Below are 14,070 nucleotides of genomic sequence, written 5' to 3'. Positions count from 1 at the left end.
CACTTCCCCCTCACCGCCCCCCTCCCCACCTCTGGGGACCACAAACCTGATCTCTTTTTCTATGAGTTTGTAAAGCTTCTCAGTATATTTTAAAAAAATTTTTTACAGCTTTATTGAGATAGTTCAACATTGCTTTGTTAAGTCAAAGTCATAAACTTTAAAATTGACCTAAGAGCAGCCTGCAATGTAATGGATATAATCATGTAATGTTCAACCTTCCCTCATGTGGAGAAAGGAATGCTCTTTAGCCAAACTGGGTAGTTTCTATTGCTAAGATAAAAATTAATTCCAAATAAAATTAAAATTAAATCCTCAGGGCCTAGCTTCTGGAAGCCTAGGGGTCAAGCATGAATAACAGGTTCTTAAGGGACTTGAGAACTTCTTTATGACCATGAATTTGCACCACAAGTACCTTGTAGATCAGGTCCTTCAAAGTTCCTTTTTCATTAAACATTCTAATTAGCAATGCTGAGGATTCGTTAGCTGTGGCAAAGGTAACACGATAGATGTAAGGGTGCTGCCGAAACAAAAAAGAAATTCACATTTATCTGCATCAGCATCTACGCTCCTTTTAGATCCAGGATCTGATTATGCAGAGTCAAGTACCAGGTGGATAGTTTAATTGCACATAAGTGCAGAATATTCCCGGAACACATGGCATTTTCAAGTTATTAGAGGTCAATTAGTAATTCATTTTTTAGATGAGAGAAGGAAGGTAAACTATAGTGACAATGGGTAAATGATGAGCTAAGCTCTCCAAGTGAAGGTGTCTGCTTTGGTACGAGTAGTCTCACAGTTCAGACAAAAGTGTGGTGCGGGCTTCCCTGGTGGCGCAGTGGTTGAGAGTCCGCCTGCCGATGCAGGGGACACGGGTTCGTGCCCCAGTCCGGGAAGATCCCACATGCCGCGGAGCGGCTGGGCCCGTGAGCCATGGCTGCTGAGCCTGCGCGTCCGGAGCCTGTGCTTCGCAACAGGAGAGACCACAACAATGAGAGGCCCACATACAGCAAAAAAAAAAAAAAAAAAAAAAAGTGTGGTGCAAGAAAGAGAAAGTCTGCATTTTTGGAACGGTGGTTTTAATATTCTGCCTCTGTAAATTGGTAAGAAATACAGCCAAATCCTAGAACAGCCAAGTGGGAACCAGGATAAATGTGTCTTCACTCACAGCTTTGCCTAACATTCCACACTGCTGTTTAGTGACAAGCCTGGGAGTGTAACAGCCAGAAAAAAAGCAACAGCAGCCATCTTTCGGCATTATGGCCCTTTTCCAGGGCAGCTAGCATGAATCTTCCTGTCCCTCTACTGGAGTGTGCAATGGATGTCGACAAAGTGGGGTGGGGAGTAAGACAAATTATTTAATGACTGAAAGAAAAGTCCTCACATGACCTGGAATTTTGGTTACATGGACCAATTGGCTTCAGGTATTAGAGTGTCCATTAGCTCAAAGGAGTACCATGAGTATTTAAACCCTTGGGAGCTGGGCTGTGCAAGGACTTGATGAGCAGGGATTGAGTGGGTCGGGGGATGGAAGGGTGTGCCCAGGGAAATATAGTAAATTGATCATGAAGTTTCTCCTGATTATCACATCAAAGTGATTGCTGCTGATATTTTAATGGCTTTATTAAATATAATTCACATCCCATTATAAAGTGAACTCAATGGTTTTCAGTACACTCAGAACTGTGCAACTATCACACAATCTAATTTTAGAACATTTTCATCACCTCAAAATGAAACCCAATGAATACAATAAAAATCCTTGAGTCCATATTGATTTAAATAGACAAAGAAGAGAGAAGAGGAAGCTAGTCCTTACAGTAGAATGCCAACTAATAAATAGAAGAGGAATGATGGAATTAGAAAATCTCTGTGAATGCTAAAACTAGTGGATTTGATAAAAACAGTCTATTTATATAGTCTCAAAAAAATCTCCTTCAATTACTTATTAATTCTAGTTATTTATCTTATAAAAATAATTAAGGAAGGGTACAAATGTTTAGCCAAAATTGTTCACTATGGCTTTTTTTTTTAATAAGAGCAAAAAACTAGAAGTGATCCAAATGTCTAATAGATTAGCTGAGTGACTTGAGGTAGAGCCAAGGATAATTCTAACGCAGCCAGTAATAATGATATTACACTGTATTTATTAACAATAAAAGATGTCCATGGTATACCATTAACAACAACAACAAATCAGGTCTTAAAACAATATCTGTATCATTTTTCAAATATAATCATATAAAATTCTAGAAAAGTAACAGCTGGACATTCTGGTTCATACTTCTGGTTGGTTGGAATTATGGGCAAGTTTTATTTTACTTTTGCTTTTCTGTGTTTTCTGAGTTTCTGTAATTAATATGCACCATCTTTTAATTTATTTATTTACTTTTGCTTGTTTGTTTGTTTGTTTTGGCCACACCACATGGCATGCAGGATCTTAGTTCCCCCAACCAGGGACTGAACCCATGCCCCCTGCAGCGGAAGTGCAGAGTCTTAACCACTGGACCGCCAGAGAAGTCCTGCACTACCTTCTTTTTAAAAAGCACATCCATTAAAAGAAATTTAGAATTGGGTGCTCACAGCCTGTGTGACACAACTAATCAAACTCAAAGACCACAGCATTTGTTTTTTGGCCAGGCATCACACCTCATTAAAAGCTTGGTTTTGCTAGCCTGACAAGACACTCTATCTTCAAGAATGAACTTGCCAGGACTTCCCTCATGGCACAGTGGTTAAGAATCCCCCTGCCAATGCAGGGGACACAGGTTTGATGCCTGGTCTGGGAAGATCCCACATGCCACGGAGCAACTAAGCCCATGCACCACAACTACTGAACCTGCACTCTAGAGCCCGTGAGCTGCAACTACTGAAGCCCGCGCACCCTAGAGCCCGCATGCTGCAACTACTGAGCTCACGTGTTCCAACTACTGAAGCCCTCATGTCTAGAGCCCACGCTCCACAACAAGAGAAGCCACCACAATGAGAAGCCCGCGCACTGCAATGAAGGGCAGACCCTGCTCGCCACAACTAGAGAAAGCCCGCGTGCAGCAATGAAGACCCAACACAGCCAAAAAAAAAAAAAAAAAACTTTAAAAAAAAAAAAAGAAGGAACTTGCCAACCCAACTGGACAGGTCAGACTAATTGTGCTCATTCAAGGGTCCCACATTCTCATGCAAAAAACAGATAAAGAACATCAACACTAACTCAACTTTCTGGCCAGATTACTCTTTTCCTTAAAAATTTCTGCATATATTTTGTTTGTTTGTTTTTTGGGTTTTTTTTTTTTTTTGCGGTACGCGGGCCTCTCACTGTTGTGGCCTCTCCCGTTGCGGAGCACAGGCTCCAGACGCGCAGGCTCAGCGGCCATGGTTCACAGGCCCAGCTGCTCCGCGGCATGTGGGATCTTCCCGGACCGGGGCACGAACCCGTGTCCCCTGCATCGGCAGGTGGACTCTCAACCACTGCACCACCAGGGAAGCCCTCTGCATATATTTTGAAATACACTCATGACATTCTTTCCACTGAAAGCCTTCGATTAGAATCCTTCATCCAGTTTACCTAAAACTGTATCAGTTCTGTTTTCTCAGGCTGGAAACAGCTCTTTCAATTCACTGATACAAATGTCCTTACCAAGAACAAGAGGCTCAGAGAAGTGGCTGCTTTCCTATTCTGGTATTTGCTTAAAACACAAAAACTACATTTACATTACCACATGTGTCATGGATTGTCTAGAGGTCATGAATGTCATTTAAATGGCCTCTGATCTATGGAAGTAGCCCTGAGCGCTCTCAGTCTGAAATGAAATCCACTGTACCTCTCCATTCTCAAGCCTAGACTATTTCCAGCTCTTCTGTCCATGGTCACTCATGAGAAAACATGAGAAAACACTGTGAATCTCTCATTAGCACCAAGAATAATAGAAGGACTTGTACTCACCAAACAGGATGGCAGAAGTTTGATTAGACACTGAAAATCTTTATCTGACAGATACTTGTCAGGACCAAGGTCAGCCTGCAAACATGGGAAGAAATATCAGGGTGCTGTCTTGGTCATCAAAAGAAAAACTCCTTATAAGTCTTTCCTTTTTTCTTTTTTTCATGTTTCTTTCTCTTTTTTTTTTGGCAGTGCCACATGGCTTGCGGGATCTTAGTTCCCCGACCAGAGATTGAGCCTGCGCCCCCTGCAATGGAAGCGCGAGAGTCCTAACCACTAACCAAAGAATTCTCGAGTCTTTCCCTTTTTTTAATCTGTCCAAATACATAACTGCAAACCAAAGATGAAAACCACATTAATTCTTGCTGTCTCACGGCCTTTCTGGAGAGATAGCATATAAACATACAAATACTAGGACTTAACTGTAATCTTACCTAATTCCATTAATCAAGTGTATCACTAGAACTCTCAAAGTGATAGATAAAACAAAGTATTACTCAAGTATTTTCTTTAAAACAAACTGCCAAACTGTCAACCCTAAAGAGGTTACAGAGAACTATTTTAAACTGTTTGTATTTTTTTCCAAATGTTTACTAGTTGATCAAATATAATCACATTGATACTACCAACTGCATAAAAAAGTGACTTAAAATGACTCTCCTTTGATGTGTGACTAAGGAGGCCTTTACATCACTCAGGAGCACAATACAATTTTGTAATTCTCTTGTCAATATCTGCTTTCATAAACCCATCTGAAGTCCTTGAAATGAGCCTGAAACAAAAAAAGCTAGCTTACCCAGCTTAACACTAGCCGTTCCTTTGGCTGATTTTTAATCTTCATCAAGAAATATTTCTTCCTTATCCTCCAACCTGTCATAAAAGCAGAGATGTGTTTATAGCTACATGATTTTACACCGATATGTTCTGGTGACCAAGTAATTAATAAAAATTAATTTTGGAAATATTATTCATAGTTATACAGGCACCATTAAACAACTATTTGGTAATACTGACATGGTAAAAGCTGAACTAAAAAAAAAAAAAAAAAAAAAAAAAATTACTCTACTCATGGAAAAGGGAAAACAGCGCTTCAGTTTAGATTTAGTGAAAAAGATAAAACAAGAATGAATGATGGTTCTGACACTATTAGTTACTACCACCCAAATCTTCAGATGGAGCTTTAACCAAGATTCATTAAGTAATCAAAGATAAGGACTGCATCCTAAAACTGTACGGAGGCAAAAAGAAAAAGAAATCACTTGCATTTCTTATGCCTTTCACCTGCATAAAAACTTTCTTGGGATACTTATTAGGAAGCATGACAAAGAACCCAGTTCTCTGATCTTTCTTAAGAGAATGGGCATGCCAGTTTCTCACCTATGTCTTTCAATGGTTCCACCACCTCCCACTTTGGTTCTGATCGGAAGAACATGGAAACCTGTTGTAAGGCAATCTCTGCAAAGATATTTTAGAAACTCATTAGTCAAACATTATCAGGAAAGTGCCATACGCTTAAGATATTATTCTTGCAAATGAAATTCTTATGGTCTATGACCTTCTTGAAAAACTTAATTATAAAAAAATGAACACAGACTAAATAAAGTGTGGGATTCTAGATTGGATCCTGGAATAGAATAAGATCATTAATGGAAAAGCTAGTGAAATCTGAATAAAACTATAGTTAATAGTAATGTACCAATGCTAATTCCTTAGTTTTGACAAATGTGCCATGCTTACATAAGATGTTAACATTAGGGGAAAATGGGTGAGGAGTATATGGAAACTGTACTATCACTGCCATTTTTTCTGTAAATCTAAAATTATTCCAAAATAAAAAGTTTATTAAAGAAAAGAAAGTAATTACTAATGGAATAATTACTTATACTAGAAGATCTGAAATATGCAAACTAGTTGGCTTAACCCAAGAATTCAATATACGCAACAGACAACAAGCCGAGCACAAAACTCAAAGCGTATTGTAAGCTCAGCTTGGAATAGCATTAAATGTTGCTCCAAGTGATATTTATCCCACCTTCATTCCTCATGAAATTATAGCTTTCACCAACAAAGAAGCGATTAGCCTTAAATATATACATACTGGAAATAAAAGCCAGTGTTTTAGAAAAACATCCATGTACAGCAACAATATGGTTCTATGGTGGGAAATTACCGTACGCCTGTTTACTGGAAAAAAATCCACCCTTCTCTTTGTGTTTATTTATCATGAGAACGTTTCCCCCTTCTAAGAAGACAATGAAAAGAGGAAGTTCTTTAAAGTTCACTGTATAAAGAAATTATCAGAATAACTGTGTTTTTACATTTCCTGCAAAAAGCAACATCTATAATTTGCTATTTTCCCTCAATGTAGTGAGTGAATGAAGCCACACTGGATCCCTGAAAGCAAACCGCAATCCTGCAATTTCATTGTGGAACTGCTCCTCTGCCTAGCATTAGTTGCATCCCAGGCACGAGGGACGTAGCAGAAATGTTTTCCATGTGTCAAAATGACCTAGTCTGGAATTAACTATGCCGAGAGCTAGGCAAACAGTATCATTTTGATATATTTTACAGTAGGTTGTGAATTGAGATTTGGGGAAGAAAACAATCTTCCTGACTCAATATGTAAAGTGTCAGTGTTGTCCACACATAAGAGAACATGAGATGACAGGCACAGAACAGACTCCATGTACATTTGTTTTAACTCCTCCAATGTGACAACGCACTTGGAGAGGTTCGGAGTGGCAGAAGCAGATGAATTTTTATAACCGACACTGGGAACTCTGAACCTCCTCTCTAAGTAATGCGGATATAAAATGCTTTTAGTATTTCCAAAATAACTTGAACATAAACTACTTAAAAAGATATTCTTTTACGTGAAAATCATAACAACTTTGAGGAGGATTATGAAAAATAATTTTCTAAATGGGATACAATGTCATTCTCAGAGACTGTAAAGGACAGTTGGTTCAAAACTAACAGTGACTCATAATTCCCCACAATATCATTATTCCACAATGTTTACTGTATGCTACTATACATTATACATTGTTTTAGGAGTGGGGGAAACAGCTGTGAGCAAGTGGAAAATGGTAGATTTGTTACTGGCAAATTAAGGACTAGAAAATAGCTTTTTTTACCTCTGGGGTCAGGGAATTGTAGACAGGACATTTTCTTTCCTCTGAACTATGATTTATTGTCAGTAAATCACATGACTACCATGCTCCCGATATTAATCCCTTCTCTCCCCAGATTCAGGTAACACACTTCAAACCTAAACATCTACTCCTCTGCTAAGAAGCCTTTATTGGGGCCCCATTTCCTTCCCAAATCAAAACCAAGCTTCTAGCTCTGGCTCTACCTTACCCTTCTGTCTCCACGCCCCACAGTGTATGAGCCTCACACTCTTCACTGAGATTTGCCTGCCAAGGCCCCTGAAGACTGGTCTACCTCCGCCCCTTGGCATTTTCTATTCCTACCCAGCTATCCTTTGAGGCTTAGCCCAAATTTGCTGCTCCCCTAGCCAGAACTCCCTCCCTTCTTCCCTCCTCTGCACACTTGGGTGCTACACCTGTCCCTCTCCTATGGGATCCTGTCTCACATTAGGGCTACTGTCTTCCACTAGACTGTGAACTCTGGCTGGAAAGAAATATCTTAACAGGGCAGAGCCCACAGCCATACGAAAATACTTCTTTCTCTCTGGGAGCACTGGCCCTTGCCTCTTGGCCTGGCTAACTTCTACTCACCCCGCAGATCTCTATGTAGGTATCACCTCTTCTGGGAAGCCTTCCTCCATCTTCAGATCTGGATCATCTGCACCCTGACCCTCACCCTCAAGGTGCTGCCATGTTTTTAACCTGCCACAGTCTTCACCTGTCAATCTCCCTGCAGAAGTGCCATGGGGTGGGCATGGGATTAGGAGACCATTCCTCGGTTCTGTATTCGTAGCACCTGGCACATAGTAGGTACTCAATAAATAGTTGATGAAGTAAGAACTAAGGGATCAATACATGTTCAATGGATGTGGACACTCTCTCTCATTAGAACATGAAATCCATGAAAAGGAAGGCATTTGCCCTCCATTTCTCTAGCACTGACACATGGGAAAAGCTGCATGCTCAGTAGTTGCTGATCAACAAGCCCCAGACAGGAAATGCAAAGCGACGCTTTCAAGTCCATCCCGTGCCTCCCACAGAGCTCAGACTTCTCAGCTCAGAACGTACCAGCTGCCCCCACTGTGTGCAGCCTTTGACGTCCTAGATCCCAGCCCCGTGGGATGACTAAAGGGAATAAACACTGACTCCTCCAATCCCACAAATGGGCTCCAGATCCCCCAAACTACTACAGCATGTGATATTGCAGTGGCCTGCACAGAGGATGTGGGCCTCCAGCCTCTCTGAAGCATCCTGCTCTTGTTCTGAATATAACCTCATCTTCCCTCCCACCCTCCCCTCCTGCCCAATCCCTCTCTCACTCCCTCCTTCCCTTCATCTTGGAGTCCTCTACTATCTGACCTGCTCATAGGATTCCTGGGCATTTAGGACTAGAAGAGAGCTTCGACACTACCTGGTCCACTGTCCCCACTCCCACCTCCTGTGTTATAGGTCGGGATCTCAAGGCCTATGACAGAGTGGAAATGCTGCTAATAACAAAGCTGGGACCAGGATGCAGATCTCTTGATTTCTGGTCCAAGAGACTTCTGCGTGGACATTAAAAGCTTCCTTATGGGGCTTCCCTGGTGGCGCAGTGGTTGGGGGTCCGCCTGCCGAGGCAGGGGACACGGGTTCGTGCCCCGGTCCGGGAATATCCCACATGCCACGGAGCGGCTGGGCCCATGAGCCATGGCCGCTGAGCCTGCACGTCCGGAGCCTGTGCTCCGCAACGGGAGAGGCCACAACAGTGAGAGGCCTGCATACAAAAAAAAAAAAAAGCTTCCTTACGGAGTCGTTTACGGGGGAAAGACAGCTACAGTGCAGTGAAGCACCTTGCTAACAAGATGAATAAGGTGGTGTGTGTGTGCGTGCATGCATGTGTTTCCCAACACAAACCCCTCATGACGGGGAGACACCTGTTTTCCCTGTACAGTAGCTGTCCTCAATTAGACTTTCTAATTCAAATGAACACCTCAAAACCTGCCCTCAACAAAGCACCAAGGACCTATATTTCCCTCTGTGAATTTGGTCATAAGGAAAACATAAGAAAAAGAAAAAAGGGACCAGCAATCCCAAGCTGGGGACCCAGGGAGGAGAGGAGGCAGCTGCTGATGTCCTCCGAGCTCCTAGTCACCCATCCCCTGGGGAACGGGTGGTATCAACAGTTCCCCTCCAACAAAGCACCTTCGGGCTCAGTCAAAGCAACAGGCAGGAATGTGAGCATAGTGATTTCGGCCACATTTGAATGCAGAACTCAAATCCTGCTGCAGTGAAGCTGGGTGGTGAGCACAGACCATTTGGAAACTGATGAGAGGTAGAGACATTATCCATATTAAAGGGAAACTGGCTCTGCTTAGGGAAGTGCCAGAAGTTTGAGGTGTGCAGGGAGCCACGCTGTAAGTTTTGGGAAACCTGAACAAGTCTGTCTGGATTTTTGGGGAATGGCTCAGTTAAGATGGTGTGGAGGAGGTGGCCTGGGTTTCCCTTTCCTGAGGCTGCTGGTGAGTCAGCATAGAGGAAAGACAAGTTCTGACATTTCATGCAAAGGGGGAAATAAATCAGCACTTCTCTGAAAACAGCATCCATCCCTTACTTTTTCATAAGGACTGTGCCCTCTAAATAGCAGCAGCTTCTTGAGCATTTGAGTTCTGGCAGGAGTCTCTGACAATTTTCTTATACTCCTGCCCACATCTGCTTTGGACTCCTGACTGTCTGCCATGCTGGGAGAGGGGAAAAATCAGGACAAGAGCAGCATGTGAGAGAGGTACAATAGAAGGAAATACAGGGATCAGACAACCTTCCAGGGGTTGAGGAGCATTTCAACTGGGAAACATTCAGACACTGGACACTTGTACAATCATATAAACGTGCAACCCTAGGTAAGGTGCTTCTTGGGGGGGCCACTCATGTATAAAACGAGAGGGTTCTACTGAAACTCATCAGTGAGTTCGGTAAAGTTGCAGGATACAAAATTAATATACAGAAGCTGGTTGCATTTCTGTATACTAACAACACACTATCAGAAAGAAAAAGTAAGAAAACAATTCCATTTACAATCACATCAAAAAGAATAAAATACCTAGGAATAAGTCCAATTAAAGAGGTAAAAGACCTGTACTTAGAAAACTCTAAGACCCTAATGAAAGAAATTGAAGAGGACATAAACAGATGGAAAGATATACCATGTTCTTGGATTGGAAGAATTAATATTGCTAAAATGACTGTACTACCCAAGGCAATCTACAGATTCAGTGCAATCCCTATCAAATACCACTGGCATTTTTCACAGAGCTAGAAGAAATAATTCTAAATTTGTATGGAAACACAAAAGATCTTGAATAGCCAAAACAATCTTGAGAAAGAAGAACAAGCTGGAAGTATCATGCTCCTGATTTCAAAGTATGCTACAGAGTTACAGTAATCAAAACAGTATGGTATTGGCATGCACGTGCACACATGCACATGCACACACAGAGAACAAAGGAACAGAATAGAGAACCCAGAAATGAACCCATACTTCTATAAGCAGTTAATCTATGACCAAGGAGGCAAGAATACACTATGGAAAAAGGCAGCCTCTTCAATAAATGGTACTGGGAAAACTAGACAGCTACATGCAATAGAACCAAACTGGCTACTCTGTCACATCATATACAAAAGTAAACTAGGGCTTTCCTGGTGGCGCAGTGGTTGAGAGTCCGCCTGCTGATGCAGAGGACACGAGTTCGTGCCCCGGTCTGGGAAGATCCCACATGCCGCAGAGCGGCTAGGCCCGTGAGCCATGGCCGCTGAGCCTGCACGTCCGGAGCCTGTGCTCCGCAATGGGAGAGGCCACAAAAGTGAGGGGCCCGCGTACCGCAAAAAAAATAAAAAATAAAAAATAAATAAAAGTAAACTAAAAAATGGATTAAAGACGTAAACCTAAGACCTAAAACCATAAAACTCCTAGAAGAAAACATAGGTGGTAAGCTCTTTGACACTGGTCTTAGCGATATCTTTTTGGATATGTCTCCTCAAGCAGGGGAAAAACAAAAAGCAAAAACCAACAAATGGGACCTAATCAAACTTAAAAGCTTTTGCACAGCAAAGGAAACCATCAACAAAACAAAAAGGCCACCTACTGAATGGGAGAACATATTTGCACACAGTATGGCTGACAAGTGGTTAATATCCAAAATATACAAAGAACTCATACAACCCAACATCAAAAAACCAAACAACCCTATTAAAAAATGGGCAGAGTACTTGAATAGACATTTTTCCAAAGACAACATACAGATGGCCAACAGGCATACAAAAAGATGCTCAACACTACTAACCATCATGGAAATGCAAATCAAAACCACAATGAGGTATCACCTCATACCCATCAGAAGGGCTATCATCAAAAGGACCACAAATAAAAACCAAGTGTTGGTAAAGATGTGGAGAAAGAGAACCCTTGTGCACTGCTGGTGAGAATGTAACGTGGTGCAGCCACTATGGAAAATGATATGGAGGTTCCTCAAAAAATTAAAAGTAGAAGTACCATATGATTCAGCAATTCCACTCCTGGGTATATATCAGAAGAAAATGAAAATGAAAATTAGAAAAAAATATATGCACCCCCATGTTCATTATGGCATTATTTACAATAGCCGAGATATGGAAGCAATCTAAGTGTCACAAGGGAATATTAATCAGCCACAAAAAAGAATGAAATCTTGCCATTTGCAACCACGTGGATGGATAAAGTCAATAACTACATAATATCTTTGTATGGTGACATATCATAAGTTGACATCATCAACTTTTCATGATGATTATTTGAAATGTATAGAAACATCAAATCACAGTGTTGTGTAACAGGAACTAACGTAGTGTTGTAGGTCAATTATTCTTCAAAAACAAACTCATAGAAAAAGAGATCAGATCTGTGGTTACCAGAGGTGGGGGCTAGGGGCTAGGGGGATGGGGAATTGAATGAAGGTGGCCAAAAGGTACAAACTTCCACTTATAAGATAAATAAGTACTAGGGATGTAACACACAACATGATAAATATAATTAACACTGCTGTACATTACATATGAAAGTTAACAAGAGAGTAAATCCTAAGAGTTCTCATCACAAGGAAAAAATTTTTTTCTATTTAATTTTGCATCTGTATGAGATGAGAGATGTTCACTAAACTTATTGTGATAATCATTTCACAATGTATGTAAGTCAAATCATTATGCTGTACACCTTAAACTTATACAGTGCTGTATATCAATTATATCTCAATAAAACTGGAAGGAAAACAACAACAAAAAAATAACATTAAAAAATAAAACGAGGGCTTCCCTGTTGGCGCAGAGGTTGAGAGTCCGCCTGCTGATGCAGGGGACACGGGTTCATGCCCCGGTCCGGGAAGATCCCACATGCCATGGAGTGGCTGGGCTCGTGAGCCATGGCCGCTGAGCCTGCGTGTCCGGAGCCTGTGCTCCACAACGGGAGAGGCCACAACAGTGAGGCCCGTGTACTGCAAAAATGAGTGAGTGAGTGAGTGAGTGAGTGAGTGAGTAAGTGAGTGAGTGAGTGAGTAAGTAAGTAAGTAAATAAATAAATATATATATAAAATAAAACGAGAGGGTTAGTTTTGATACATCTGCTCCAAGATCCCTGCTAGCTCTGACCCCCGGCAACTCAAGGTACTTCTGGTATAGCTGCCTGAGAACAGGGAGCACATCTTCTTCACACCTGCACCCCAACACCCAGCCCTGCAGCCAGCACGTGGCACAGGCAGAGCAGACAGTCAAGGTTTATGGAATGAATGGCATCATCACGTGTGCATTACACCTTGATGCTTGCCCTAGGAGAACATTAGCAGACACCCTCAGAAAAAAATGTGGACAAACCAATGAAGAGGGCTGGGTTGGGACTGATTTGATAAAAGTCAATCCAGGGACTTCCCTGGTGGCGCAGTGGTTAAGAATCCACCTGCCAATGCAGGGGACACAGGTTCGAGCCCTGCTTTGGGAAGGTCCCACATGCCATGGAGCAACTAGGCCCGTGTGCCACAACTACTGAGCCTGAGCTCTAGGGCCCGCGAGCCACAACTACTGAGCCCGCGTGCCACAACTACTGAAGCCCGCATGACTGGAGCCCGTGCTCCACAACAAGAGAAGCCACCACAATGAGAAGCCCGTGCACTGCAATGAAGACCCAACTCAGCCAAAAGTAAACAAATAAACTTAAAAAAAAAAAAAGTCAATCCAGAAGGCCCATGATCTGATAATTCTGAGAAGAAGCGAGGTAAATAAAGCATGGTGAAATGAAAGCCAAGCGAGATATACTCTGAAAGAATGCGAGCTGTCATGGGAGCCCCTTTTCTCCTATGTGAACCAAGAAACAAGTGGGGGAAGGATGCAAGCCTTGTAACAATTCATTGTTACTTACAGTAAATGTGAGTTTGAAATTAACTTTCCTTCACTTGATTGAATTCTAGAAACGCATTTTTCTTACAGGCACTTCCATTAGAAGATGGCAGGTACGTTCTAGGACAAGGCTTCTCAGACTTTAATATGCATGCAAACCACATGGCAACCTTGTTAAAACCACATCCGGATTCTAGGTTTAGGCTGGGGCCTAAATCCTGCGTTACTGACAAGCTTCCAGTGATGCCAGTGCTGCTGTCAGAGGACCACACTGTAAGTAGCAAGTTCTAACAGTGGTTTTCAAACTCGGCAGGTAATTAGAATCTCTAGGGGAGATTTACAAATTAGGAACCCAATCCACAGAGATTCTGATTTAATTGGCATGAATGCAGCCTGGGCATCAGGATTTTTTAAAGCTCCCCTGGTGGATTATATTATGCAGAAAAGTTTGGTGCCTGACAAGTAGTCCTCTATTTCCCTCTATCTGACACAGAAATAAAAATGTCTCCCTCCAATTACTTCAAAAGCAGCGTTCTGAGGGCCTAAAATGGAGCCTGTAAACAATCTATTCTTTTAGCAAGGAAATCAGCT

At 41.9% G+C, this 14,070-nt stretch overlaps 1 protein-coding gene across 4 annotated transcripts in view; it reads right to left on the bottom strand.

The window, feature by feature from the left end:
* The window catches only part of PXK (PX domain containing serine/threonine kinase like), a 77,515-nt gene that overhangs the window by 26,874 nt on the left and 36,571 nt on the right, over positions 1–14,070 (bottom strand). For all 4 annotated transcript variants that reach the window (XM_060109315.1, XM_060109313.1, XM_060109316.1 and 1 more), the window contains exons 5-8: positions 5,312–5,389; positions 4,731–4,804; positions 3,938–4,012; positions 413–517 (exon numbers count right to left, since the gene is read on the bottom strand). In XM_060109315.1, coding sequence (XP_059965298.1) covers positions 413–517; positions 3,938–4,012; positions 4,731–4,804; positions 5,312–5,389 — 332 coding nt within the window. The remainder of the gene's footprint in view (positions 1–412; positions 518–3,937; positions 4,013–4,730; positions 4,805–5,311; positions 5,390–14,070) is intronic.

The sequence above is a fragment of the Mesoplodon densirostris genome, chromosome 10, assembly GCF_025265405.1.
Source record: "Mesoplodon densirostris isolate mMesDen1 chromosome 10, mMesDen1 primary haplotype, whole genome shotgun sequence".
Classification (NCBI taxonomy): Eukaryota; Metazoa; Chordata; class Mammalia; order Artiodactyla; family Ziphiidae; genus Mesoplodon; species Mesoplodon densirostris.
Note: the sequence above shows the minus strand (reverse complement) of the source record. Positions and strands in the feature narration are given on the sequence as shown.